We start from the raw sequence: 25,125 nt of genomic DNA, 5'->3' as shown, positions 1-25,125 counted from the left end.
ACTGAATCCATATAAGTCACATATGGCCTGGGACTACCATCATCCACAGTGTCTATAGAAGTCTTCTCAGATGGAACTACACTTCCACATTGAGTTTGCAAATGCAGCTACCCCAGCTATCCAGGCTGATGTCCACACAAGTCTGGTCCTGCCTTCATCAAGTTGGCAACAGCCAAGGGATTCTTCTCAGTGTAAAAGTGTGTGGTGGGGAAGGAAGGCAGGTCTGAAAAAGCAACTGTGGTCAAGGTGATCTCACCTTCATTTCTACCTATGCCATCTAACACCCAAATGCCAGAATCCCATAGACAAAGATGTGTGAAGAACAAACTTTGTTTGTTGTCTGCTGTACACCAGGCATTTTGTTAAGAAACTGACCTATAACAGGTCATTAATGATTTCATGAATCCTTAGGTATCCCATGTGAAACTTTTTAATGCCTTTTGCACATACAGAAATTGAGCTTCAAACAGATTTAGTCAAGATAACTAGTTCAAAAACCCATATTCAAAACCAAGATTATAACCTAAGTATGTTGTAATTCTTACCTTGTTAATTCCAACATATATAAGCAAGCAATACTTTCAGCTAGATCCACATGTTTAAAACTACCTAGGAGCTAGAGAGATGGCTTTGCAGTTAAAGTGCTTGCCTATGAAGCCTAAGGACCTGTGTTTGACTCTCTAGGTCCCACATAAGCCAGACACACAAATTTATGCAAGTGCACAAGGTCACACATATGCACAAGGTGGTACATATGTCTACAGTTAGATTGCAGTGGCTAGAGGCCCTGGCTCACCAATCTACCCCCCCCCCCCCGTGTCTCTCTCTCTCTCTCTCTTTCGCTCTCTCACATTAAAAAAAAAAAAGGCCAGTTTGTTGGGCTTGCCTCAAAGAAAAAAAAAGAAAGAAAGAAAAGAAAAGAAAAAAGAAACTGCCTAGGATATAGAAAACCACTAGTATAGAACAGCTTAAGGCAAAGTAGTAGAAACATAGTGAAAATGACTTTAATATGATCTGTCTTTCTCTCCTCTCCCAGTAATGACTATATCAGAAATTATACTGTATTATTCCTCTTCTTCTCTGCCTACTGTCCTCCTTCCCTTCCTCACTACTTAATTTATGTCGTATTACCCCCTCATGGAAATACCGTCATTGATATCATAGCAGATGCACAATTGATAAGTTTATTAAGACTACTGAAGAAACAAAGCCATATCCCATCATTTTAGTTCACATTTAGGCAAAAATACCAAGCCAGTAGATGCTTTATGTTTACAATATTTATATTTAAATATATGAATAAATATTTAAATATAATATAAATAAATATTTAAAATTTATATTTTACAATAAATATATATCATCTGTAGTCATCTGTTTAAACATCTCCCAGAGTTTACTGGCTCCTGGCTACCTTCTCAATGTCCTTTACATGTATGATATTTTCCTCTGACTCTACAGTATTTTCAAATTTTCTACTACTAAAAATAACATAGAAATCATGAAAAGCAAATAGCCTTCAACCCTACCCTAATACATAATTTGTGGTTATTTTTGTTTCCTAAGTGAATTTTATTGTATATGTTTAAAGTATAGAACATGAAGTTATGGGGTAAATATAGTAAAAAGAATACTATAATGAAGCTAATTGACAAATCTATCACCATATAACTGCTCCTATGTTATTTTGCTTTCATTTGAAAAGCAGTGAAAATCAATTCATTTAACAGGGTTTCCATACCAGTGCAAGTTTATTACCTAGAGTTCTTCTTACTATACAACTGACTGCTGGAATTGCCCATCCTACATCTGTACCCTGTATTATGTTATGGGTTCCTGCTGGTCCCCATCCTTATTGTTTGACAATACTCTTACCAGATCTTGTGCACATTTTAGTAATGTGCTTTTTGTTTCATTTTATGAATAGTGTTCTGTGCTCCAACAAGCTAGGTTCACCTTTGTTCCTAGCTAAGCTGTCTATCACATGAACATCATAGTCCTATGTATGGGAGAGAGAGATGTGAGAGATCAAATTTTATTTGATGCCTACACATTTGTGATTAGTTTCAATGTCTGTAACACAGTCTGTAGAAATACAAAACATCATTAATTCAATCTGCCATTGTTGTATAGAGTCTATTTAAAAGCTAATGTTGATGTGGTTTCAACTGATAAGTTGAGCTGTGGAGATTGCTGAGTGGTTAGTCACTTGCTTGCAAAACCTGCAAAATCGACATCTAAGTTTCGATTCCTCAGTATCCACGTAAAGCCAGATGCACAAAGTGGTGAATACCTCTGGAGTTTGTTTAAAGTGGCAAGAGACCCTGGTGTTCCCATTCTCTGTCTCTCTCTTCTCTATCTCATAAATAAATAAATAAATAAAATATTTTAAAATAAAAAAACTTACAGGTTATACTAACTAAGTAATATACCTAATTGAGTATCAGATCTGTTTGTCTCCACATTCCCTATAAATATGGTTCTTATACTGGGGAATATTTTTCCTTTTTTTCTTTATTTTTGCTACTTGGAATATTATTATTTTACACGTCAAGACACAAACCCCAAAACCCTACAACTTCTTAAATCTCTCCAAAAATAAAAAAGTTAACTTTCTAAGCAGCAGGAGATTCCACCTTCATAGTGTAGACATGATGGGAGAGGTGGCTCCCAGGAGCAACTGTGAACTGGGTCCCAGACCTGAGGGGAAGGGACCTTACACAAGGGGCTGAGCTTGGGGGACACAATACCAGCACTTCATAGTCAATCACCAACATAAGCACATAGCTGGGACAGGGGAAGGTGGCTTCCTCAATTCACTACACACTGAGGTCCAGGGATGGGAGGGAAGGGCTTCCCAAAAGTAGGCAGAGACCCAGAGAATTGAGTGGGCTCTGAGAGGCCTAGAGCACTCACATAACTGGTAGCCCAAGGATCCACATTGACCCTCATGTTTAGATGCATCCTCTGATCTCACTCCAGTGGTGGGCTACCAGAAGAAACAAGACTGGAGGACTAAATTCTTGAAAGGGTCAGCAGAGACCCAGGACCTGGATACATGGGCATGGACAACAGTGTCCCCACAGCCCCATCCCTGAGCAGCCTGGCTAGCTGAAAGCTGAGGGACACAACCTGCCCCCACCCCAGTTTCACACAGACATCAGGAAATTTCTGTCCAGTATGTCTGTACAAGGTCCCAGGGACCTGATCTCATTGTGATATCATACCCAGTATGAAAATCTTAGCCTAACACAGGGCAGGACACCCCAGTCCTCTTGTAAGACCGCCTGAGGGGTCAGAGTAAGAACAGCAAAAGGGTTGATAGACTGACAGGCTGTCGGAGATTGTACTATGGGGGAACTGTTGCCCATCCCCATGTGGTGGAACCACTTAGGTACAGCAAATTTGATAAAGAAGTTGTGAGGATCTCCTTAGTAGACCAAGAGAACCTCAGAGGAAGAAGTTAGTTGGCTTGAAGATAGGGATGGGATCTTCCTGCCCAGAGCATGGCTAATGACTCCTAGTAACGGCCCCCAGTCCCTAGTAGTGATTGCACTGAAGGAGATACAGGAGCCTCCACAAAGGACTGGGTACCACCTGGTCTGTGAGTTGGGCAGCCAGAATCTCCCCCGCACAGCAGCGTAGCTTGCATAGCAGGTGCCAAACCTGTAGCCACCAGCTGAGTCAGCTCCTGACCTTCCTTAGAGAGCTGATGTCAGAAGAAGTCATTAATACCCACTCAATGCCCTTCTCTGGAGTGACCAGTGTCATGTTCATGATGGCTGTCTGGTATCTGTCAAAGTAGCTCTCACAATGGATGGTCTTAATAAGGCAGTTGGACATGCTAGCATACATACTGTGGCTACTCTGGCCATTCTGCAATTTCATTTTAGCCAGGTTAGTGGAGCAGACAAAGGTGACACCTATTGGCCCAGCCATGCTAGCACTGATGAGCTTAGCCAGCAGGCTGATCTGGTCATTGACCATCTAACTTGAGCACACCAGGAGAGCTAGCGGACGACCCAGACCAGGAGGTAGTTGGTGGAAGCAAGATGTAGAAGAGCAGGAGGGTGATGGTTTGGGCTGACAGTGGTAGCTGAGATGATGTCAGAGAAGCAATCAATCCTCACCTTCAGAGGAATGTCAAGGCATCAGGAATACAGAACTCACTGCTCAATTGCTCCAGCAAGCAAGCTCCCTGGCCCACCCTATGGAATTTTTAATTGGATATTACCTCTGATGTCAGTAGATGACACATCCTAACTATTCCACCATATACTAGGCTCTTGCTTTCTAAGACCTGTAGAGCTTATGATGACCACTGTTACTGTGAATGACAGACCATCAGCATCCTTTGCCTCAAATATCAGTCCACTTAAAATGTATGCACTGATGCATGGTCTGTGTTCTAAAGTTAGGCGTCTTCCATGTTGAAGAAAGCAGTCAGCTGACTAATGGGTTAATATCTAGCTACACTAGAGAACTTGAACATGAAGGTTAAAATAAGCTCCAATTATTTCTTGAAAGATCTTTCTATACCATGGGGTCTTTTTATCTTTCAGTTGGATTCTAAATCCTGCTTTGCACACTGCCTGCTGTTCTGTTATGATTTTTCAAGGCAGTGACTATACTCTGTGTCTGCTTCCTAAAGCTTCCCTTGTGGAATCCTTGAGTCTCTATCAGTATTTTTACTCTCGGTGAGTGATATGTTTCAGGCCTGTGTGAGGTAATGCTATTCAAGCATTACTTTGTTTATGAAGTGGACTGGACCATTAGCATCCTCTTCGGTGTTTGGTTTAGAGAAAAGCTTTCCTTGGTTTGTAAAAAATGTGGATTGAGTGCTTGAAACAATTGTGTAATGGCATTATTGCCTCCCACAAGGAAGCACCTAAGTGTCTAATGGTGTCTGAGAAAGAAAATACCCAGCCACTGTTGGCTCCTATTTAATAAAACATATCAGCTACAAAAGAAAACCTTCCTTATTCAGTAATACTGCTTTCTTTAAAAGGCTGGATCTCAAAAAAAAAAATATTTTGGGGCTGGAGAGATGGCTTAGTGGTTAAGCGCTTGCCTCTGAAGCCTAAGGACCCCGGTTTGAGGCTTGATTCCCCAGGACCCGTGTTAGCCAGATGCACAAGGGGGTGCATGCATCTGGAGTTCATTTGCAGTGACTGGAGGCCCTGGCGCACCCATTCTCCTCCTCTCTCTCTCTCTCTCTTCCTCTTTCTCTGTCTGTTGCTCTCAAAATAAATAAATAAAAATGAACAAATTCTTTTTTAAATTTTCATTGTATAGCTTTTTATCAAAACATGAAGAATTTATTTTTAAATTTTAATTCTGTTTAGGTCAAATTATTTTGGATCACATGTAAGAATGGAAGAGAAGAGATTTCTGGTTGGGAAAACTAGTATTTTACACACACACACACACACACACACACTCATTTACCAGTATTTTACACACACACACACACACACACACACACACACACACACACACATACATTCATTTACCTGGCTGGTATTCACTATGTTTTTAGCTAATAGAGTCTTTGAGGTATTTTATGATGGTCATAAAAGGCTTCGGAAGTAGACTGTGAGTTGAGGCTAGCTGTGTAAAGTAGTAGGCAAAGAACAAACAATCTCAATGGATAGGAAAAATGGAAGGTTAAGGGAAAAAGAAACACTAGGGTCAGACTGCAGAGTTCCAAACATCAGACTGTTTTAAACTTTATATTTTATAGTGGGGAAAATCTCAAATATGCAAGTACCTTCTTCTAAATAACAAAACACCTGATATCCCGTGCAGTGATTTCACATAACTCCCCACTGTCTGAGCAGTGCTTTGTCCCCTCTCAATGGCTTTGAGGACATCCTATTTCAACAAATAAACAAAAATATCATAAAAGGACAAATCCATGGAATTTCTGGAAACTTGGATGATCAGAAACTAACAAAGTTCTAGAAGATGGATGTGGTAGTTTGAATAGAATAGATGGCCCCAATATATTCAGTTGTTTGTTTGTAGTTTGCATCTCCTGGCTACCTGGCTGGAGGCAATGTCACTGGGTAGATCTTAAGTTGTGGTGATGGGTTTCTGATTTCAATCTAAAGATTTGCAAAGTGTGCCTGGCTGGAGTTCCTGAAGTGTGCTGTGGCTTTTGGCCTTTTGGCTGGTGCTCTTCTCTCTGCTTGGGACTGTGAAGGCAGGCCAGCTTCTGCCATTATGGAACTTCCACTGGATCTGTAGGCTTCAATAAATATCCCTTCCTCCATAACTGTGCCTGGTCTGGAAGTTCATCTCAGTGAACCTGAAGCTGTCTGTTACAATGGAAAAGTTATATTTCTAGGTAAATAAAATGATCAAGAAGAAAAATGGAGTTAATACAGATGAAATAATTTGCAGAATAAAAGAAAATGAGTTTAACAGTATACTTAAGTAGGTAATAAAATTTTGCAAACATTAAACTCCAATGCCCTCCTCCTTCCGTACACCTAAACCTTCTCAGTCTAAAAACAAAGAAGCTCATACCTTTAATCACAACTTTTGGGAGGCTGAGGAAGGAGGATCATCATGAATTCAAGGCCAGCCTGCACTACATAGTAAGTTCTATATTAGCTTGGGCTAGAGTGAAACTCTGCCTCAAAAGCAAACAAACAGCCAGGCGTGGTGGTGCATGCCTTTAATCCCAGCATTCAGGAGGCAGAGATAGGAAGATCACTGTGAGTTTGAGGCCACCCTGAGACTACATAGTTAATTCCAGGTCAGCCTGAGCCAGAGTGAGACCCTACCTCAAAAAAAAACAAAGCAAAACAAACAAAAAAAAAAAGAATGGTACTTAAGGTTATAACTATATACTACTGGTAAATTGGTTCAGGCACTATGGGAATCAATATGGAAGTCCTTCAAAAAAAAAAAAACCTAAAATAACTACCATATAACCAGCTCTGCCCCTTATTGGTATTTACTCCAAGTACTCTAAGCCAGCATATTACAGAGATACTTGCACAACCATATTTATTCTAGCACTATACACAATAGCCAAGTTATGCAACCAGCCTAAGTGTCTGTCAACGAATGGATAAGGAAAGGTGACATATAAACACAGCAAAGTTTTATTCAGCTATAAAGAAAAATGTGTTATTTGCTGGAAAATGGTTGCAATTTAGTGAAATAAATGAGACACAGAAAAACAAATATCACATATTTTCTTTCATTTGAAGATCCTAGAATTCTTTATATAGCCATATATGGATGTGTATGTATGTATGTGGATAGACAGATAGACAAGACATGAAGGAAAGACAGGAGATGGGAGACTAAAGGAAGAGAAAATGAAGAGGTGAATCAGATCAAAGTACTGGAAAAAATATCTATACAAAATCAATATTATGTACAATGAATAAATGCCAATAAAAAATCTTTGTAAATATTATAAAGTTACCCAGGCATGGTGTCACATGCCTTTAATCCCAGCACTTGGGAGGCAAAGGTAGGAAGGAGGATCACTGTGAGCTAAAGACCAGCCTGAGACTACATATTGATTTCCAGGTCAGTCTGGGCTAGAGTGAGACCCTACCTCAAAAAACAAAAAACAAAACAAAAAAAAGTTATAAAGTTCAGCCATTTGAAGAACTGAAAGAAATACTATGGACAAAATTTAAAGGAGAGTTGCGAATAGAAACACTTTTGCCAATAGAAACTAGATACTGAGTTAATAAATCAAGAATACACTATGTATGAGGTTTTGAAGAGACAATTGTCACCACAGAAGAACTAAACATGGAATTAGTTGGAAACCATGAGTTCCAGAAAATGGGGCTGGGGTAAAAGATACTGGTGTGTCCAAGGTTTATTTCTCCTATTTTAATGAGTGATTTTCCTGGGCACTGGTCTAGCAGTGTGTGTTACTCTATCTACTGGCTTTCAGTGACTGGATGTGTGACATTTCCAGACATTATTGTATCAGAAGCACTCAGAGTTCAGGCCTGGGTGTTGAGTTCCTATGTCAGCTGGGTTACTTTTATGCAGCCCATGGCATTAAGAACCCAGAAGTGAGACAATTGCTCCAGACAACTTGAGAACAAGAGCAAAAGTTCATATCACCTCCATTCCCATTTTAGAGTGATTATTATCTTGACTTTCACATTTGCCTAATTATATTTAAGGGTAAGCATCCAAAGATCTTTTCAGAAATTTAGGATTTTCCTTTATCCTACAGGCAGGATTATGAGATAGCAGTATCTCTCATTTCCTAGTGTTTTGTGAAGGCAATGCTAAGGAGCTCTGAAAAGACTGACTGATTCATTTGGTTTGATTTTAGTCTTGTTTTACTTTTGGTCTCAGTTTTGGGTTTTCTGAGACCTTACCTATTCTATAGCTCAGGCTGGCCTGGAACTCACTATGTGTCCCAGGCTGGCCTCCAATTCATACCTAATCCTCCTGCTTCAGTCTCCTGAGTCTGTGGTGACTCAAGCCCAGCTCTCACCGATTCTTTGACTTGGTTTTTTCTTCCATGTTGTGAATAACAATGGTGATGAATTTAAAGGGAGAGAAGAGAGGAGAATAAAATGAAAATTGGTAAATCGTAGAATAGCATAATTAGAACCATTATAGAGTTATTCTCACACCTTTTTTAGTGACACTCAGCTTCTCACCTTGATACTGTTAGCAAAGCCATATTTCTTCTCTTAATTGGAATGCATCCTTTATGGAGTATTTGTAAAGAGTATGACATAAGCACAGATTTGCAGCTGTTTTGTAACCACTGTGAAGTCTGTTGGCTCTGTTCCACAGCCTGTGTCCAACTTCAGAAACTATTTTCCAGCACTGTGAGTGTGGGAGGAGACCACTTGTAGGGATTTCCTTTACCCAAAGCCCAGTGTTTAGCATGCAGAATGTGAGGCTGCTGTTCTGCTGGCTGTGTCCAAAGTGACCAGCCAAAGAAACTCATTTTTTTGACTTGTCATCCAGCCTCAGAACTTCCCCCTCTGTGGAATTCTGAATGCTGTAACCATCAGTAGGAATGAGCAGTATTCTAATGCATTCTTTCTTCCAACCAATATTTCCCTATTAATTTTAGCTTGCTGAAAATACTGTGATTCTATGCTGTAGCCTTATCATAGTCAAAGTAACTGCAAAGATGAGGCTGTGAGGGATGAATGTTCCAACTCCTCCTCCTCCCTTCTCTCTTCATCCTGAATGGTCAGGGACTCTCAGGAATTCACAACTCAGATACTATTATGTGCACCATTATAATTCATTTATCTAAATTGTTCTCTTCCTAGATTTCTAATGAAACAATCTAAAGTTATTTCCAAATGGTACTTAGCAGATGTGATCCAATAAAATATTCAAATGAGCAATCTATTTCTAGGGTTGGAGAGATGGCTCAGTGGCTTAAGGCACTTGCTTGCAAAGCCTTCCAGGCCAGGTTCAATTCTCCAGCACTTATGTAAAGCCAGATGCAAAAGTGGCACATTCATCTGGCATTCATTTGCAGAGGCATGCAAGTTTTAAAATTTTAAGCATCTATTTCTAACTGAAAATTCATGAAGAATTCTAACAGAGGAGCCTTTGCTAATGTTGACACCTGGAAGTAGAGCTAAGATTTCCATTTAAAAAAGCAACTTTGGGGCTGGAGAGATAACTCAGCAGTTAAAAGCACTTGCTTGCAAAGCCTGAAGAGCCAGCCTCATGGATCCAGAGGCACAAAGTGGCACATGCATCTGGAGTTTGTTTACAGCATCAGGAGAGCCTGGCATGTCCATTCTCTCTCTCTTTTTCCTCTCTCTCTTTCCTTTCTCTTTCTCATAAATAGACATATATTTATATTTTAAAAGCTATTTTGTAATATCACTCAAGTACCTAGTTGTAGGAAGGTAGGTATGTTGCTTAGGGCCATAATTACTAAGACAAAACTTGGAATTTTTATCTGGAAAGCTATAGGGAGCCATTGAAGACTTCCACATATGATGGTCCCAGATAATCAAGCTTCTCATAAGGTAGCTAGCTGACTGCCAAGCCAGAGACTAAAGCAAAAGGACAAGAATGGGCATCATTTTTACCAACTTCCATTAATCAAACTGTATAAGGTCCATCCAGATTATGGAACATGAGAAATAAATCCAAATTCCTGAATGAATAAGTGGCAAAAAATAAATTATGACCACAGGGACAATCAGAACCTGCATTTATATGCCAATATGTTACCTCAAAATTTTTTCATCCTATTTTATGAATGAAGATGATAAAGCTAACAGCAATTACATCATTTGTCCAAGGTTATGTAACTTGTTAGCACCACTAGATTCAAACCCAAATCTGTAACCCAAACCATAAACTCATTCTACTTTACTGTTCTTTTCTTCTATGATATAGAAATATACCATTTATACTGTATTTTCTTAACACACATTCACACACATTTCAGCTCCAATTTTAGAAAACCCTAGAAAAATACTTTAAATGATATAACTTAGATCATAGAGAGCTATCTCTGAAGTAAACTTTGATCAAGATGTAGCTCACAATGTTTGAAGAACTAGTCCCAAGAAAGAAGAGGAAATTATAGTCATTGTGCTTTGCGCCTCATGACTATTTTCTCAGCGTTATGATTCTGTGCTGTCCTTTGAAGCCTAATAGGCTTCCCAAACAGGCTAAAATTGTGGCCTGGAGGGAAATATGAGGACAGACTGAGTAAGAGTTAATCCTAAAAACTGATTCTTTATCTGTCAGTACACTGGCAACTCATTGCTTCTTCCTATATGTGATCAGGACCCTTATAGATTTCCAGGGACCTATTTGAGTCCTTTACATAAAAATTAAATGGAAGCTTCCTGAAGGAGCCACTATGTTTTTTTGTTGTTGTTGTTGTTAATTTTTTTTATTTATTTATTTGAGAGTGACAGACATAGAGAGAAAGACAGATAGAGGGAGAGAGAGAGAATGGGCGCGCCAGGGCTTCCAGCCTCTGCAAACGAACTCCAGACGCGTGCGCCCCCTTATGCATCTGGCTAACGTGGGACCTGGGGAACCGAGCCTCGAACCGGGGTCCTTAGGCTTCATAGGCAAGCGCTTAACCGCTAAGCCATCTCTCCAGCCCAGCCACTATGTTTTTGTGTGCTGTTGGACCTCCTCATGCCCATGCTCATATTCCTGACAGTAGATGTTGAGTGAATGTGAATTGAGAACATGAAGATACGTGGCACGCTAAGATCAAATAAAAACATTTCTGAAGAGGAACAAAATATGAACTTTAATTAATACATTTCTAATGAAAGCATATAGTCTTACTTTAATAATTTCAAGTTGCTTCCACCCTCTTTTCCTCTAATGAAGTAAGTTGCTTTTATTTTCTTTTGAAAAATGCTATGTGAATGAGGTAAGAAATTGGGGAATTTCTCTTCCATTACTCACACTGCTTCCAGCTGCTGGCCTCATGTTCTCTTGACTCACTGTGAGGGAGGAACCCCAGAGGCATAGCTCTGCTGTGGATCATGCCACTTCTGACAGAGAAGCACTCCCTCCAAGTGTCCCCAGATGCCACTCGATGGTTTGGACTCTAAGTGGATCTGAAACTCCTGAAGCCCTTGGTACCTGACAGAGCAACTGTTTCTACTTTCTCTTGGCTTTTTATTTGTATTAAGGCAACTCAATTCAGTTTGGACGTTGCATTATCAAAGTTAGCAATAAAGTCCATTGGGTTGGCTGACATTTGAGAGATCCTCTAAGGAAATCTCTTAAAAGCCTTTGACTCTTTTGAAAGGATGTTGATTTATTAGTGGTACTTAAAAGTTTCCTTGTTTCTCTCATTATCCACTGAGCCCAAAGCACCACCTATACCTTTTGGGGTGTGTGTGTGTGTGTGTGTGTGTGTGTGTGTGTGTGTGTGTATGAATCTGTATGCATGTATATTACAGCCAAAGGACAACCTCATGTGTCATTCCTCAGGTGGCCATCCATAGTTTTTGAGACAGAGTCTATCACTGTTCTGGAACTTATGAGATGGGCTAGACAGGCTAGCCAGTGAGCCTCAGGGATCTGCCTGCCTCTACCTCCCCAGCATGAAGATGAACAGCAAGCACCACCATGCTCAACACTTTTACATGGATTCTGGGGACTGAACTCAGGTCCTTATACTTTGCATGGCAAACAATTTACCAACTAAGCTATCTTCCCAATTCTTTCTTTACTTTTTTTTAAGTTGTCTTATGTCTTATGTAGATAGAGAGGCAGAGGGAGCAGGAGGGGAGAATGGGCATGCCAAGGCCTCTAGCCACTATAAGTGAACTCACATGTGCCACCTGTGCATATGGCTTACATGGGACCTGGAGAATCAAACCTGGGTCCTTAGGCTTCACAGGCAAGTGCCTTAAGCACTAAGCCATCTCTCCAGCCCAAGAAGTATATTATTTTAGCATGAAAATATAACAGGAAGAGGAAATAAAGGAATTTTATAAATTCAAGCCTCAACATATTTTTGGTGAGAGCATTCAAATAGCCATGTCTGGAGCTGGACAGTTGAGTTACATCTTGGCATAGTGAAAATGAAAACAGGTTTTAGCTTTGAGTATAAATACCAAAAAGTGCCTGTGGTCTTCCCTTATTCCAGAAGGTATTCAAGAAATGGACATTGCTAGTTGAGGCTTACTCAAAAAAATGTTAATAACTATAAACCAGAATCGAATCAAACACATATATCCACAACTCCTACTACTTCTTCCTCCTACTCCCTTTCTTTGCCTTCCATAATTTATAATTCATGCTCTTGCTTCTTCTAGCCCCTTGCTCACAGGAACATTGCTTTCCTGCACATCATTCAGTTCTCCCTGCCTCTCTGCCTTGGCCTGATTTTACCTTCCTTGCTTCTTACATTCCTTTGTGGCAACAATCTGTCTTCTCTTGCCTCTCTTTCTGCTGCCTCATTCCTGCCATTCCCGGACCTGGATCCTGCATTCCACCTCTTAGGTCAGACTCTAGTGGAAGGTAGGCTGAGTGTACACATCTTTGACATCTGGCAGTCATGTTCATGCCCAGCTCTGCCAATCTCTGCCTTAAAACAGTCCCTTTCTCAGATAGCTCTTTGAGAATTAAAATACCCACTTAATGTAAAGCATAGTATTTGGCCCATAAAAATCCTCAAATACTAGGTGTTGCTATTACTGTGATCAGGAGGTAGCTCACATCCTTGTCCATACCATTCACACTACTATGAATGATTTCTAACTTTGGCTCTAAGCCAGAGTCTTTACAATAAATTTTCAAAGTCTTGGACATTCTGATCCCTCTGTGATCTTTTCAACCTCATTTCTTACAACTATCTCCCTGCTCCCCCAAATGCACAGCCACAATCACTCTGCTGTGCATACCTGACTTGCTCGTTGTTCTTTACCCAAGTCACTCTCTCACCCTAGGGCCTTATACTTGCTGCTGGTCTCTGCCTCAAAACATCCTTCTTTTCAATACCCACATGTCTGTTTCCCAAATCTCCCTCAAGTCACTAAGTACCCTCATTTCAGGAATGCATATGCTGGCCGGTCCATTTTAAATGATAATGTCCTTCTTCTGTATTCCGTCTCTCTTCTTGCTTTTCCTCCCATAACATTTACCACTATTTAATATATTAAATATTTTACTTATTTATTGTCTGTCTCTTTACCCCACCAAATGCACATATGCTTGTGTGTATTATTCGAGGAAAAGGAATTTTGTTTGTCAATTCTGTTTTTCCAATACCTGTTTCTCCCAACACATAGTAAGTGCTCAATAAATATTCATTGAATGAGAGGTTGAGCAGCCCCATTTTAAATGTTACCACCACAGACATGCTTTCCTTATTCCTTTCAGGCATGCTTGCTTGCTTTTATATATTCCTGTGGTACTTAATACATTCTTCAATTAGAACACTTATCACATTGTATTTTTATAGAAAACATGTTTAAAGCTCTTACATTTAACCAGATGTGATAGTCCTCCCCCCCAAAAAAAACCACCATTTTATTTAATAGACTAAAGCTCACATTGCAGATTTGGCAGAATGAGTACAAAATTATAATAATGAGTACAAAATTATAATCTTCTGAGTGCTTGAAAATTGCACCTACATCATGTTCTGTTAGTTATTCCACAAAATTAAGTCCAAGCTTATGAGAATTTTTGAAAAAGCAAATTAGAAAATAAACCCCAACACACAGACAAATATGATATGATGGAATGTTTTGTATTCAACATTGCTGAAGCCTTGCTATTTGCTAGCAATCCAGGAGAGCTTTCAAATCTTCTAAACCAATCAGCTGAGCAATCAATGAGGCTGATAAATGATCTGTAAAGGTAGATGATTAACTGCCAGGTGTGGTGGCACACACCTTTAATCCCAGCACTCGGGAGGCAGAGGTAGGAGGATCACCATGAGTTTGAGGCCACCCTGAGACTACATAGTGAATTCCAGAACAGCTCTAAGCTAGAGCCATATCCTGCCTCAGAAAACCAGGGGGGAAAAAAAAAAAAAAAAGATAGATGATCTAAAAGTCAGCACTGGAGGAACAAACCTGTGGAGGTTGGTTCTGAAAAGAGTTTTCTGAATCTAACATTATTCATCAACTTGTTCTTTTGGTTTCTTTTTATTTATTTTTTATTTTTTATTTTTTTGGTTTTTTTGGGATTAAAGGCATGTACCACCTCACCCAGCTTCATCAACTTTTTATAAATTTTATTATTGAAAACCAAGGGGCATGTATGTATCCTAAAATTTTTCTCCAGCCTATGGGAAGAACTAATAAAGTCTTCTTATGTCTCTGGTTTAGTAGTAGTGAGCAAGGATCAATCTACATACTGATTAATGTGATTTCAGGGCCAGCACTCCAACTGGTCACCTATGTTTTTACTCACTGTAGTCATTTGGAGTATGCAGCATACTTTAAGTCATTGATTGATAACCCACACCTTCCATTTCCCATCAGAAAATATCATAGATGATATGCTCCATTGTGATGGAGGTGACTAAGTAAGATGTTCTGTTTGTACTGGGAGGTGATAATGATTTAAGGAAGCCCCCATCTGAGGCAGGGTGACAACTGTGAAAGCCTTTGACAGTAATGAGGCTCAGTCCCCATGAGCAATCTTGAACCTAGACAGGCTTCTGCATTGAAAAGGTGCTCCTGGAATTAAATCAGAATTCACATCCAGTCTTGGCACAGGAATTGCTACCTGTTCTGCTATTATATATTGGATTTCTCAAATCTGAGGCAATACAAAAAAAAAAAAAAAAAAGCACCTCTGTTTTAGATGACCCTTATACATTAGAATGGGAGAGGCAACAATTTCTCCAACATGCCTAAGGTCTCTGGCATAAGACCTAGGAGAATACTGAAATGAAATATATAGATCATTGTCCAGTTGAAGCTTTCTTACATGGATCTGGTTGTTGGGACCTACCAAAGGTTTCTTTTTTGACTATTTTCCTGTCTCTAGTTCTCTGTTCAAGTCTGCTCCAGAAATCCCACTCTACAAGCATCCATTTTAAATGTGTTTTACTTCTTTTCTTAAATTTTTATTATGGATTCTGACCCCACTAGAATGAGACTTAAAGGTAGGGTCAATTTAACTGTGTCTAACTCACTAATTAGCATGTTGGCCTTTAGTATTGCTACGACCATTGTAGGGCAAGTACTTGTTGAATCCCATTAGTTCCTGACACTATATACAGAACCTTTGATTTAATATCATTTCTTTCCTTGAATATTTTGGTTTATTCAAAAAAGTCATGATTTTACAGGGAACTACAGCTTTCTCTACTTGTGAAAATAGTTCTTAATTCTAAGTCAACTTGTTGAGTATGATCTGAAATGGCCTCCTTAAGTTGAGGAGGTTGGTCTCTACCATTATCTGAGTCAAGTGTTGGTGACATTTGGCCCCTCCCCGTGACATCAGCTTCTTCTCTGAAAAGCACTTCTCCCAAGGACTTAATACCTTCCCCCAGACAAAATCACACCTCTTATTGAACATTTCTCTTTATCACTCTGCCATTAAAGAATTCCATCTCAGGTCTTGTCTTTTTCCCTGAATGACAGTAACTACATCCACAATTATCACTCATAATTATTTCCAAATTAATATATAATCTCCAAGTCCAAAATATTTCATAAGATCAATATTTTCTTAAGTAACAAATATTTAATAAACATTCCCTACATGTACAGCCCTCTGACCACAATAACATGTCCTATAAGAGTTTCTCTGAGGGCTGGAGAGATGGCTTAGCGGTTAAGCGCTTGCCTGTGAAGCCTAAGGATCCCTGTTCAAGGCTCAACCCACCAGGACCCATGTTAGCCAGATGAACAAGTGGGCGCATGCATCTGGAGTTTGTTTGCAGTAGCTGGAGGCCCTGGAGCGCCCATTCTCTCTGTGTCTCTCTCTCTGCCTCTTTCTCACCCTCAAATAAATAAATAAATAAATAAAGTTTTAAAAAAGAGTTTCTCTGAGTGAAACATTACCAGAAACTTTATTCCAAAAGGATAACTTAATTTGTATTCCTAAGCTTAAAAGATGATATTATCTCATTGATCACCTAAGCCATAAAAGATGTCTCTTTCTCCTTAACTACCCGTTCTTAACTCCAACCCATATCCTAACCCATATGGAGTTATCAACCATATCCTAACAGTTACCCTGTAAATATTTCAAATGTATACTTTCTTCTGCAACGCCTTGACCCTTATCTTCATCACTTCTTGACCCATCTTGGTCTTGGTCAGTGTGATCCATACTGCTGTCAGCACCACAGTTTATAAGCAAATTTCTCATTAGTTTCCTTTCCTACTCACCTACTTCCAGATCAACTTCAGAAGTAAGGTCATGCTCTATCTATCATGGCCATATAACCCATTGACCCTTGTCACTATGTATTTTACTCTCCATTCACACTAAACAGCCTGTAGTGTCCTACAGAGATTATAACTTCTTTCTGGCTCTGAAAATAAGCATATGTGTTCTGTCCTCCCTCAATTATACCATTCCTCCTTCAAATGCCAGCATAACCTAATCATTAAGTGCATGAAACCCTGATACCATCCACATTCAAATGCTTTTCTATGAGCTTTAATTTTCTCATTATTATGATTGTTATAAAAATCAGATGGGACATATTGAATAAATGAATGAATTACATATTCATTTTATGCCCACTACCTGCCAGGCTCTGTTCTAGGAACTTAAGATATAATAGAGAATGAAACAGTGGAGGGCCTTCCCTAAGAAAAACCATTCATTCTGTCTGCTGTGTAGAACATAGACAAAAGAAGTTACTGTTGTTAGGACTCATTGTATTATTAGTGATGTCACTTCTTGCTGTAATCAAACAGCTGTCAGGAAGCAGTTTAAGGAAGGGTTTATTTCATTTGTTTTGGTTTTTTGAGGTAGGGTCTCATTGTTGCCCAGGCTGATGTGGAATTCTTGGTTTACAGAGCACATTGCCCATCATGGCTGTGAAGGTGCAGAAGCAGGAGCAGGGAGACAGCTAGTCACATTGCATCCATAGGAAGGAGGGGGAAGAATGAAGGAAGTGGGACCCACAGGAACCCACTTCCTCCAGTAAGGCTTTGCCTCCTAACTGTTCCAAACCCTTCACAAACAATACCCACTAGCCTATGAGGACTCCACATTTAAACCACACTAATCAGCCAAGACAGTTTGATGCTGATATACTAATATCCCATGTCACCTTATATGATATCTTTATCATAATATTATCGTAATGTTGTAACTATGGTATATTTATTATTTTTACCTTCCTCACCCATATTCTAGGGTATGCCTTGAGGTGAGAGCCTGAGATGCTTCTTCTTCTTGTTTTATCAGCTCAATAATAATATAATTATATTAGATAATATAATATATATAATACATGCTATGTATAAGAATATGCTATATAATGATAACAATTATTATCAGCTCAAGTGCACAATAAAATCAGTTTGTAAGTGTTGAATGAATGAATGAATGGATGAACATTTCAGGATATGCCTAACATATTACTAAAAAATAGTAACATTTACCACTAACAGGATTTGTGGTATGCCAGTCAAGGTATCAAATGCTTTTGATGCATTATGTAATTTAACCCTATAGCAACAGTATGGAACTAGTATTATTACACCTGTATTATAGATGAGGAAACAAAATTTTAAAGATGTGAAGTAACTTGCCAAAATTATATAGCCAGTGAGTGGTGAAGTCAGGTCCAGCCTCCAGGTCTGCCTATTTGCAGTCTCCATTTTAATTTCTTTGTAAGAGGAGCTATTTTCCTTATGGGTTACTGTAGCTGGAGGCATTGACAGGCATACAACTTTAGGTATCCATATTTGCATACAACAAAACTTAAATCCACAGTCAGATAACAAAGACACTTTAGCTTAGATTTTTTTTTTCATTAATTTACATAACAGCCTGCTGAGGGCTGAAGGACCAGAGAGTTTTAAGCCTGCTGGGACAGTACTATAGTGTCTTTCAGTTTAGGACATCTTTGGATAGGTCCATTTCTTGGGCAAACAGCAGTCTTTAAGAAATTCTTCTCTTTACCCCTTGTCTAGAGGGTTTAATAGGTAAGAGGGGCTTGTAGAAACACAAATGGTAGGAAGTAAGGGGGCAGCTAGTCTCATACTAATCCTTTGGTCCACAGTATCTGAGTCTGCAGAGGTTTTCTGGTCTGACTCCATCCATGAACATAAGGTGTCCTACTGTAGGCCCTTCAGCTGAACTTTCTTCCCATAGACTTGATCCTTGCATTGAGTAGCTTCCTCTGAGCTGGCTATTTCTCATATTTGGACTTCGTTCAAAAAGTTCTACCCTATGGCCTTTTAAGTGTCTGTTTTCCTTTTGTGATGACACCCTACCCACCTCTACTATGATAAACTCAGCTCTATGAAGTACCATCCCCTCAACCTCCCGTTTATCCGCCACAGCCTGGCCAGAAACTTCTATCTATCTCAAGCCTTCTCTCTTACCAAGTCATCAATCAGCCTTCACTGTGATGGTGCTATACCCTATTAAGGAAGAAAGACTTCACTGGGATAGACTATACCTTGTTAGACATGGAGATCTTCACTGTGATGGGGCTGTATCTTGTTAGAGAAGGAGATCTTCATTGTGAAGGCGTTGTATCTTGTTAGGGAAGGAAGTCTTTACAGGAATGGATGGCACTTGAATGGGGAGAGGATTGTTGAGACACATTCTTTCAAATGCAGTCATTTCCTAGATTTTCAAATGTGAAATGAGGCAAAAGAAAGTATCCTAGATTTTGGCTTGATATTTATTTATTTGAGAGAAAGAGAAAGAGGTAGATAGAGAGAATGGGTGTGCCAAGGCCTCCAGCCATTGCAAACGAACTCCAGACGCATGTGCCATCTTGTGCATCTGGCTTATGTGGGTCCTAGGGATTCAAACCTGGATCCTTTGTGGACAAATGCCTTAACCACTAGGGAATCTCTACAGCCTTTGGCTTGGTCTTTAATGTAGTTTATATCTCCCTCCAGGATATAAGCCTAGAACCTTCCAATGGGAGACTCAGATTTTTTCCTGTCTTCATTCCCTTTATCCTACATTCAGCTGGGTCTGGAAAGGGTGGACTTATCCTGCCCTCTTCCTGCCTTTCTGCCCTTCCCTGTATTGTATCATCTTTTTCCCAGAATGGAATTTGCCCTCCTCTTTTCCCCAAGGCCACACTGGGGAATGGCTGCCAGGTAGTCTGATTTATGAAACAAGGAATGAAAACACATGTGTTTGATATTTTCAAATTATTAGCCTTGTTACCCCTGTATTTCAGAGGGTAATCACTGGTCTCAGGAGCTTTCTGGGTCCCTTTATAGAAGTGTGGCTCACAGCAGTCATAGAGAAAGATTTATAAGGGCTGGCAGATACCTCCTTCACCTGACTCACTACTCCTCCTATTTCAGCCCTTCAACCAAATTCTTGGGTATCATTCCCTCCTTCATAAGTAGCCTAGAAACAAAGTGGGAATATTCACTCCACAAAACTAGTCATAAAAACTAATTATAATGAAGTATATACTCAAATTCTGACCAAGTTAGTACTCATGGTAAAACTAAATACTTCTAACTTATTTAAATATATGATTGTGCAAAACTAATCTGTATGAGGAAACCCCTACCAAGAGGTCATACTCTGAAAGCAGTGAATACTTGATTTTTTAGATTGTACCTTTCAACTTGAGACTGTCCCCAAAGAAAGGGGGAACTTTTGTGAAAGATAAAAAATTAGTAGAGAAATTAAAACAGTGGGTCAAAGTAAAAGAAATAATAAGCAAAAGTGTGGACTTTTGTAGCAATGACCGCACTCCTATGTCCCTTTAGCTCATTGCACAATGTGAAGCATAGTGTGTATCTCTTTGCATTTAAGTCACAGATTAGGACTGGATCCTGAAGGTATGAGGAAAATGTCATGCAGACAGATTTAGTGAAGGAATCACTTTGTATGCTGTGAAATAACTGGATAAGCAGAAAAAATACAATTACTAAAATAACTATCCCAAAGGAGAGTATAAAATAGACAAAAAAAAAAAAAAAAAAGGTAGACCACTTGTTGGAGATGATCATTACCATCTGGCTTGTGAAACATTTGATTCCAATTCCAGAAGCTTGATACCAGAAATAGCTTATAACTAGGGACATATGCTGGAGAATTGTCAGGAATGACAGAGTTTTGTTTTTAATATCTGTATCATAAAATGGTGACACTGATAAACCATCTAGTGAGGAGTGGTGGAGTGAGCCATAGCCAGGAACTTTTTCCCATACACTTAGATGGTAACTTTTCTCTTTCCAAGCCCACAGTATGAAAAGTACAGAGACCACTTCTGGTTAAAGAGAGAGTCCTTGGCCTCTTGAGGGGAGAGCACTGGACATATGTGGGGTCTGTTAAGAGTATAATCTAATCCATAGATTTTGCACAATACTTCAGTTCTATTCACAACTATCTTTTCAGAATAGTGTGCTGGGCTGGAAGTATATCTGAAATACTTGATTCTCACTTCAATTTGTAATATGACACAATGTTCATCAGTGGTAAAAATATGTGCCTTTGAAGTTCCAGTTCACCACTTACTGTGTGAGCTTCAACAATTTACTTCAACCTTCTCTGTTATTCATTTTTCAAACAATAATATCTAAGTTACGGGCAAATTATTTGAAAACCTTAGTTGCACTGATAGAATACCATGAAGCATCCAAACACGAAATGAGGTGGTCACTTGTTCAGTTCACATGGAAGTGAGATTCAGTGAGTAGTCAGGACTCAGGACGCAGGATAAAGCCCTAGGTGTGCCTGTGATCCCAGCACTCAGGAGGCTGAGGCAGGAGGATCATGGATTAGAGAAACTCTGGACAACATACGAAGAGCAAAGATAGATGATTGATAGGTAAATAGATTAGAAAGAAAGGAGGAAAGTAAAAGAGCACTTGTAATGGTGAGTCTCTAAAACAGTACTTATATAAACACTTTCAATCTGTTTGCCTATTTTTTTAATTCAAAATTTTTAAATTTTATTTATCCATTTTGAGGAAGGGAGAAAAAGGGGGAAAATAAAGAAAATGGGTGCACAAGGGTGTCCAGCCACTGCAAAGGAACTCCAGATGCATACAACCCTTTTGTACATTTGGCTTAACCTGTGGGTACTGGGGAATTGAACCTGAATCCTTAGGCCTCGCAGGCAAGTGCCTTAACCACTAAACCACCTCTCTCTCCAACCCTCTTTGGGGATTTTTTTTTTAATACAGAAAATTAATACAGAAAACTTAATTTGCCATCTTGTTTCTTCACCAAGTAGCATTAGAAAGAATTACAGCTCCCTCACAGGTTTTCAGTTTTCTGCTCCTTTTAAGCAAGAGGTGGGCTGCTGCTCTGGGGAGTGGGGGAGGCAGGCAGAAAATTTAACCCCTTGAATCTTACACCTTTTCCGGAACCTACGCTGCCAGAGTTAAAGGGTCTCCCAGAGCCCTGGGCACGAATCCTTTTGTGTACACAGCTGCAGAGGCAGCTCGGGTAGGAAAGGTAGCGGTCAGAGAAGACCTGGCTCGCGGACCGGGGCGCACGACGCGGGCCGGGGTCGCCCGGGCCAGAGGTAGGCAGGCCCATGCCTGCAGCCAGCCCGCGCGCGCCGCCCCGAGCGAATCCCGGCGAGGGGATGAGTTAGCGGGTTGCCATGGCGACAGGCCGGCCACGTGACCCGGCTGCTGCCGCGGGCGCTCTGACGTGGGCCGGGCGGGCGGGGCCGGGGCGGGCGGGGCGGGGCGGGGCCGGCGAGCCGGAGCCAGCGAGCCGGAGCCGGGGCGCGAGCAGGCGGCTGCAGCCCGTGCGGAGCAGGCGAGCCAGCGAGCGGGAAGACGAGCCACCTCCTCCTCAGCCAGCTCCCCGCCGTTTGTTCCCTTTCTCGGGAGTGCGCCAATGCCTGGGCCGACCCAAACCCTGTCCCCAAATGGCGAGAACAACAACGACATCATCCAGGATAACGGGACCATCATTCCTTTCCGGAAGCACACAGTGCGCGGGGAGCGTTCCTACAGGTAATGGGGGCTGGCACCCGGGGGCCCGGGCCCGGAGCGCGGACATCCGGCCCCGTTACATAATGGAGCAGACACCTCCGGCGACCCGGGCTGCAGACCGGCATTTGTGATGGTTTGGTGTCTGTAGCCATGTGTCATGTAGGGTGTGCGTGGAAGCTTCGCGGTTGCAGATGGAAAGCATTTTGTGAATAGGTTTGCTGCCTGCAAGGGGTCTCCCCCCACCTCTTCCTTACACTTGGATAAACATGCATGCCACCCCCCCACACACACCCAAAGGGAGATGGGCTTTAGTACTTCCTTTCTTCCTCCCCCTTTGAGATTTGAAAGGAACCATTAGGTAGCTGTGATTAGAAAAAGAAAACAAACGGGTAGATGGCGAGGAAAGCCTTTGCGTTTAACCTGGAGAGCGTGCAGGAAAAATGGAATCCACTAGATTAAGCTGCAGTCTGTGATGCTAAACCGCCAGATTGATGGAGCTTTGTAAGAATTCCGCTCGCTGATTGGTGCAAGGACTGACAGCAGAGGTCACCGTGTCAGAAAATCACCAAAATTTTCTCCTTCCAACCCTGGCGTGATTAGAAAGACACTGTGCTGCTATAGATCTGAGAAAAACTGGGCGCTGTTGTGCATTTTTAGTCTATGGCTTCTGCATGGGTGGGGAGCCCTTCCTTGTTATGTGCAGTAGAAAGGTAATTGCTGTATTTTGCTGAGGTCTGATTTGAGGATGGGAATGATCTTGGTCATTGTATTGTGAGCCTTTTGATTAATGAGTTGCCTGTATGGCTGGCATCTTTTTTACATTAGCATATCTGGCAATATGTCCCCACAGATAAGCTCATTAAAATTGTTTGCATTGTTTGATAAGGATAACAATGTAATGGAGAATGCAGCTAGGGTCTTAGCTCAAGGCCAGACTTCCAGGGGGACTGATAGCTTCAGTCTTATTTCCTCTGAAGTTCTTTTGTACTAGGCTAGTTATTTTTAAATGTAACCTTCAGAACCACTAGCTAACAATGCTTCTGCTTTGAAGCAGATCACACATACCTGTAAACACATCCTCTCAGCTAGTGAAAAGCAGGACATAACTAGATTTTAAAAAAAATTAAAAGAAGCCTTCAATTAAACATTCAGATGGTATTTTGGGAAGAATATTCTATGTCTACAGATGCTGCATGGCATGAATAGAACCAAAAGTACTCACTTCCTCTCTCTTTGACCAGAGACACATACTATTTGTTGACCAAAAAAAAAAAAAAAAAAAAAACCTTGCTCTGTCATCTCTGGCAGTTACATAAATACTCAGAGTTAATTTTGGCTGTACCCATGAGGTCACCAAATCTCATGCCTTATGGTTCCAATGGACTTGTTGACATGGCATCCTTACAGACTTCAAGTGCTTCTTATTCTCTTAATATAAACCAAAACTGACCCAGAACTTCTGGGACTCTCCTTTTGGGGACCCTGTAATTAGAAACTTGGGTCTTTTTCTCCTTTCTCCTCTATGAACATCCCCAAGCCTAAAAATAGAATTTTAAAACCAACAAAACTGAGTTCTTTTAAGCCTCACTTATTTTGGACTGTTCTCATTAGCCATAAATTTGAAGCCTTCATTTTCTAAATGATATAATCCCGGCTATGTAACTAGTTGTTGCATTTAGGATGGAGTACAAATTTTTACCACGTGGGTTAAAGGAAGTTGCCTTATTGGGTTTTGTTACCCATGGGAAACAACTCAAAATGGCAGTGGAAAATCCTTTCACAGAGAGGTTAAAATGCTCCCTTCTTATGATAAAGTGTTGCTTTAAAATGAAATTTTATTTGCATCTTTAATTCAATACCAGAGCTATTATTTCCATTTCCTGAATTATTTCTACTTTGCTTTCTGATTCTCTCGTGAATTTGAAACCATGCTTTAAAAAAACTATTTTTAGTAAAAATTAAGTAAACAAGTTCTCAAGTCACTCTGAGCATCATTGCATTTGTATTTTACATAATAAGATTACAGAGTACTGAGAAATACCATAGGTTAAATGAAAAAAGAAGGCTCCAAAATTGCATTTGTATTATATTATTTAAAGGGCGCTCTTGTTGACAGACACATTGGGTGTTTTTCTTAGTTTGCTTTCTTTCAAAGTAGATGACCAAAGTAAAATTGCTGCAAGAGAAGGAAAAAAATGTTACAAGTTTTTCTACCCAGGAAACAGTCCATCATGATTTAGCTGTTTAATTGCTGGGGAAACTTGGAAGGCTATTTAAAAGCCTTCAGATTTAACCAAGTAAGTTTGACCTTGGCTATAGGCCCTAGGGTAACCCTCAACAGTGAAATGTGCCTGGAAGTTGTCTGTGGAGTCCCTAGGAGGACCCTGGTGTGCCCAGGGCCCTGGCAAGACCAGTTCTGTTCTGGTTGCTTGACTGACTCCAGCAGACCTTTTTCTCAGGCTTTATTTTCTACTTTTGCTTGTTACATAGATATGTAATATGTTCTCAAAAAGATGCAATGATGTTAGCATCAAGCATTGAAAAACATCTTAAAAGAACTATGGGCTGGGTG

The 25,125-nt window shown here is 40.3% G+C and overlaps 1 protein-coding gene across 3 annotated transcripts in view; it reads left to right on the top strand.

The window, feature by feature from the left end:
- Positions 1-25,125, top strand: part of Mapre2 (microtubule associated protein RP/EB family member 2) — a 164,358-nt gene that overhangs the window by 44,575 nt on the left and 94,658 nt on the right. The window contains exon 1 of one of the 3 annotated variants that reach the window (XM_004666772.2): positions 22,316-22,574. The exons of 1 other annotated variant lie outside the window; for it this stretch is intronic. In XM_004666772.2, coding sequence (XP_004666829.2) covers positions 22,456-22,574 — 119 coding nt within the window. In that variant the 5' untranslated portion in view covers positions 22,316-22,455. Of the gene's footprint in view, positions 1-22,315; positions 22,575-25,125 lie in introns of those variants that run through there. One more of the 3 variants, XM_045134990.1, reaches the window with a different exon arrangement.

Source organism: Jaculus jaculus, chromosome 15 (genome assembly GCF_020740685.1).
Source record: "Jaculus jaculus isolate mJacJac1 chromosome 15, mJacJac1.mat.Y.cur, whole genome shotgun sequence".
NCBI lineage: Eukaryota > Metazoa > Chordata > Mammalia > Rodentia > Dipodidae > Jaculus > Jaculus jaculus.
This window is presented reverse-complemented; position numbering and strand designations above follow the sequence as displayed.